This window comes from Alosa alosa, chromosome 16, assembly GCF_017589495.1.
Source record: "Alosa alosa isolate M-15738 ecotype Scorff River chromosome 16, AALO_Geno_1.1, whole genome shotgun sequence".
NCBI classification, from domain to species: Eukaryota; Metazoa; Chordata; class Actinopteri; order Clupeiformes; family Clupeidae; genus Alosa; species Alosa alosa.
The window spans coordinates 16,979,599-16,983,485 of record NC_063204.1 but is presented as its reverse complement, the minus strand read 5'-3'; the positions used below and the strand labels follow the sequence as shown (position 1 = coordinate 16,983,485).

Below are 3,887 nucleotides of genomic sequence, written 5' to 3'. Positions count from 1 at the left end.
CCATGCGTTGCGTTCTGTATAAACTATATGTACTGGTGGATGCACATTGTGTAATGTGTAATGAATGTGTAATGTGTAATGAATGCATGGGGATCCATGGTAGTGTAGTGGTTAAGGAGCTGGGCTAGCGTGCAGTAGCCTGAAAGTTGTCGGTTCAATTCCCGGCTTCCACCGTTGTGTCCTTGAGCAAGGCACTTAACCCCAAGTTGCTCCGGGGACTATGTGATCCCTTGTAATATAGCTAACATATGTAAGTCACATTGGTCAAGAACTGTCTGCTAAATGTAATGTAATGTAATGTAACATGAGTTTGTGTTATGTGTTTGTATGTGTGTTTCTGAGGACGGGGTATTTCCATATATGCAGAAATGAGAGTGTCAGCTGGGTTTTATTGACATTAATGATGGTTTTGTTTAGTATAGCGTGCAGCGATTAAGATCCTACTTAATAATATTTAACAGCCTCTTCCTGTCCAGCCAACAGAGACAGCCTAAAACAGGAAGTCCAGTGTGTTAAACAGGACGTCCGGTGTGTTAATCTCTGTGAGAACTCGGCCCTGGAAACACCCCTTTACACTGCCCCAAACACACACACTCACACATGCACACAAGCACAACTAACCTGCACACAACCCTTAACAGGAAAGGGGTCTGAGGCCTTTGGCACAGAGGAAGTGAGGTCAAAGGTTAGGTGGATACTTTAAAAGGGGTCAATGGAAATGTAAAGGTTCATGAAAATCCCCTTTCAAACCTCTTACCAAGTCAATAAATCATACCTTGCTGCTTATTGTCCTTTATTTTCCAAAAGTGCAAAAATATAAAGAAATTGATAATAGAAGATGTTTTTACAAAAGTTACTAAAAGTTTTATCTTCAAGGTAATTGTTACACACTTAAAATTCCCCTTATTTAAAAAATCACAATTTTTCCATCAATTTATTTTTAAATACAAAACATGACACATTCTGCCCCAAAATGTCATTTTACAATATTGAAATAGTTTACTAAACATATTTTAATCAATTACACTCTCAGCTCAATGGCAAGTGTGGAGGAGATGTGGATGCAGAGGTGACAAGAGGTCAGTGGCCCAGCCAGAGTGTTCAGATCCATTCAGCATGATGGCCAGTGCTGTCAGGCGCTGGTGTAGTTGCAGTAGTAGACAGCTGTGGATGCATCAGACAGCACGGTTGATATCAGACTCTCAGGCCCCTGCAGACTGCCGTCGGGGGCCCCGTAGGGGAGGTATTGCTCGAATTCGCTGCTGTCCACATCTCCCAGGAGCTCGGCCGAGCTGGCCACCGGGCCTGGGGCATCCGAGGGCGGGGAGAGCTGACCGTGCTGCCCCCCGGGGCGTTTGGCTCCACCGCCGTAGAAGACTCCCAGCGACGCTGGACAGCCCATGTAGCTGGGCAGCACTGTCTCAGAGGGGGGTGCGGAGAGGTGCCTGTGGAACATGGAGCCGGGGTGAGAGAGGGGGCTGGTGTGGACGCCAGAGAGAGGGCTGTGTGCATGGGCGCCAGCGTGCTGGAGGGCCAGCGCACTGCCCTGCTGGAGGCCGTGCGCGCCGCCTTGCTGCTGCTGCTGCTGCTGGGGGTGCGGGCTGTGGCGCGCCTGTTGCTGTGTGTGTGTGGCACCGTGCTGGTGTGTGTGCGCGCTGCTGTGCTGATGCTGCTGCTGCTGCTGCTGGTGCTGTGTGTGCGGGCTCCTGTGCTGGTGTACGTGTGGGTTTGTGAGGTGACCCTGTGGATGGTGCCCAGGTGGGGCATAATCGCCGAGCGGCACCTGGTAGCCATGGTAGCTGGGCAGCGTGGGGCACTCGTCCTGCTGGCCGTGGGGCGGCAGAAACATACCCTCGCTCTCCACTTCGTCCAGTGGAGACGACTCCGGCGTGGGCAGGCTGTAGGCCTCAAAAGCAACAGGCCCCAGGAGAGCCTGGGACTCGGAGTACTGCGCCAGTCCACCTGGAGGTGCAGACAGGGGGTAACCAGCGTGCTCATGGTGGGGGTGGTGGTGGTAGGCCAACCCCAGGCCTTCTAGGCTTAGAGAAGAAGCCTGGGGATCAGGTGCGCCAGTCTGCAACAGGAAGTTGTTGTCCAGCCGCTTGATGCGCTTCACCTGCTTGCGCCGGCGTGGACGGTACTTGTAGTTGGGGTGGTCGTGCATGTGCTGCACGCGCAGTCGCTCCGCCTCCTCCACAAACGGACGTTTCTCAGCCACCGCCAGCGACTTCCAGGATTTCCCTGCAGGGGGGACGAACAGAGACAGGGACACACGAGGATCAAACGCACCGTCTGGGAGTAGCTGGCTAAAATTATCCCAAGCAGCACCGTGTCAGTCACAACAGTGCAACACTATGACAACATTACACAGTGTTTCCCACAGAACTGAATTCTATGTGTGGTGGTAGGTTTGCAGAATTAACTTGAATGCAACAGTTAGCAAATTAGCACAGCGTGGTTATGATGCTAACCAGATTTAAGTACAATTTAGTACAACCTGGAAAATCATTGTGTGGTGGTCAATGTTTATATTGTGGTGGGCCGCCACAAATAAGTAAATGTATGGGAAACACTGATTACAGTCAGGCCCTGACTCCTCCACAGTGCACACGTACGCAAACACAAACAGAATCAGCTTTATTGGCCAGGTTTGCGTAAACAAACAAGGAATTTGACTCCGGTTAATCACACATGCGAACACACTCACACCAATAGAGGCAGTCTACCTCAGAGTCCAAAACAATTCAACCACAATAGTTAACTGAAGACAATATAGTCGTTCTGGGTAGGAGAGAAATTACTTAGGAGTAATTTTGAAGGAATAGTTCAACAACTTCAGTAAATAATCAATAAACAAAACACTGGTTGCAGCTATTCATTTGCAAACATCAACATAATCATATTAACTGCAGAGCATATACAAGGCTGTTGAAATCCAACTCATAACATTTTATCAACATCTTGAACAAAACTTTGTTGTCAAATGTTTTGCAGATATTACAGGATCAAAACTTAAGTAAAGTTAAGGTTTATATATGGTATGGTATAGCTTGCCTTATATTACACCAATACAGTAACACAATTAAGAGTATGTCATCAATACCATTCATAGCCTAGAGCAATTGTCGTAGCATTTTAGAGAATTATGAAAGGATATCAAAGCTTTGAAGTCTGACAAATATAGGCCCTACATATCCTGATTCATGCTCATATGAAATGAGCAGATTACAGTTTCGTTTTAATTCTATAACAGCCTTATTGTTCAATAACTTAAAAGCTCCGTGTGAAATAATCTGTTCTTTTTCGGATCTATATTAATTAATTCACAAAAGTTACATAATCAATCTCAACTCACAACAGCCCCCGAGGTCAAGCGGTATGTCTTTATTAACAGCTGTAAATAAAATAGTAAAAAACAGTTTTATAGTGAAAAAATCATTCATATCCTTCACTTACCCAGCATTTTACTGAGCTCCGCATTGTGGAGGTCCGGGTTCTGTTGTGCAAGCCTTTTGCGCTCGTCTTTTGCCCAAACCATAAACGCGTTCATCGGTCTACGGATCCGGGGTTCACTCTTCCCGCGACCTGGAGCTCCTGCGCACGACTCACCTTTGCCTTTGGTGTCTGTGCGCGGACTGAGCGGGTCTGCTCCCCACGCACAGTGACCCATAACGGGCATCATGATTGAGTTTGCACCCTGGGACTGGGTCTGGTCGTCGCTGGCGTAACCCGCATCAGGACTGCTCATCTCCACGCGACCACCGATACCGACAAGCACCGGGTAGCAGTTCCCTCGAGCGAACGCTTTCAGGTTAAAGACAACAAATAGATGGTGGGTCGGCTACATTAAACTGGAGAGATAACACCGTAAAAGAGTTAAGCCCGAT

The 3,887-nt window shown here is 47.9% G+C and overlaps 1 protein-coding gene across 1 annotated transcript in view; it reads right to left on the bottom strand.

Moving 5' to 3' along the window:
* Window positions 1-848: 848 nt before the first annotated feature.
* Window positions 849-3,887, bottom strand: part of sox17 (SRY-box transcription factor 17) — a 3,083-nt gene continuing 44 nt past the window's right edge. The window contains exons 1-2 of the mRNA XM_048266384.1: window positions 3,457-3,887; window positions 849-2,241 (exon numbers count right to left, since the gene is read on the bottom strand). The exon at window positions 3,457-3,887 is cut by the window's right edge and continues 44 nt beyond it. Of these exons, the coding sequence (XP_048122341.1) occupies window positions 1,133-2,241; window positions 3,457-3,748 (1,401 nt within the window). The 5' untranslated portion in view covers window positions 3,749-3,887 and the 3' untranslated portion in view covers window positions 849-1,132. The remainder of the gene's footprint in view (window positions 2,242-3,456) is intronic.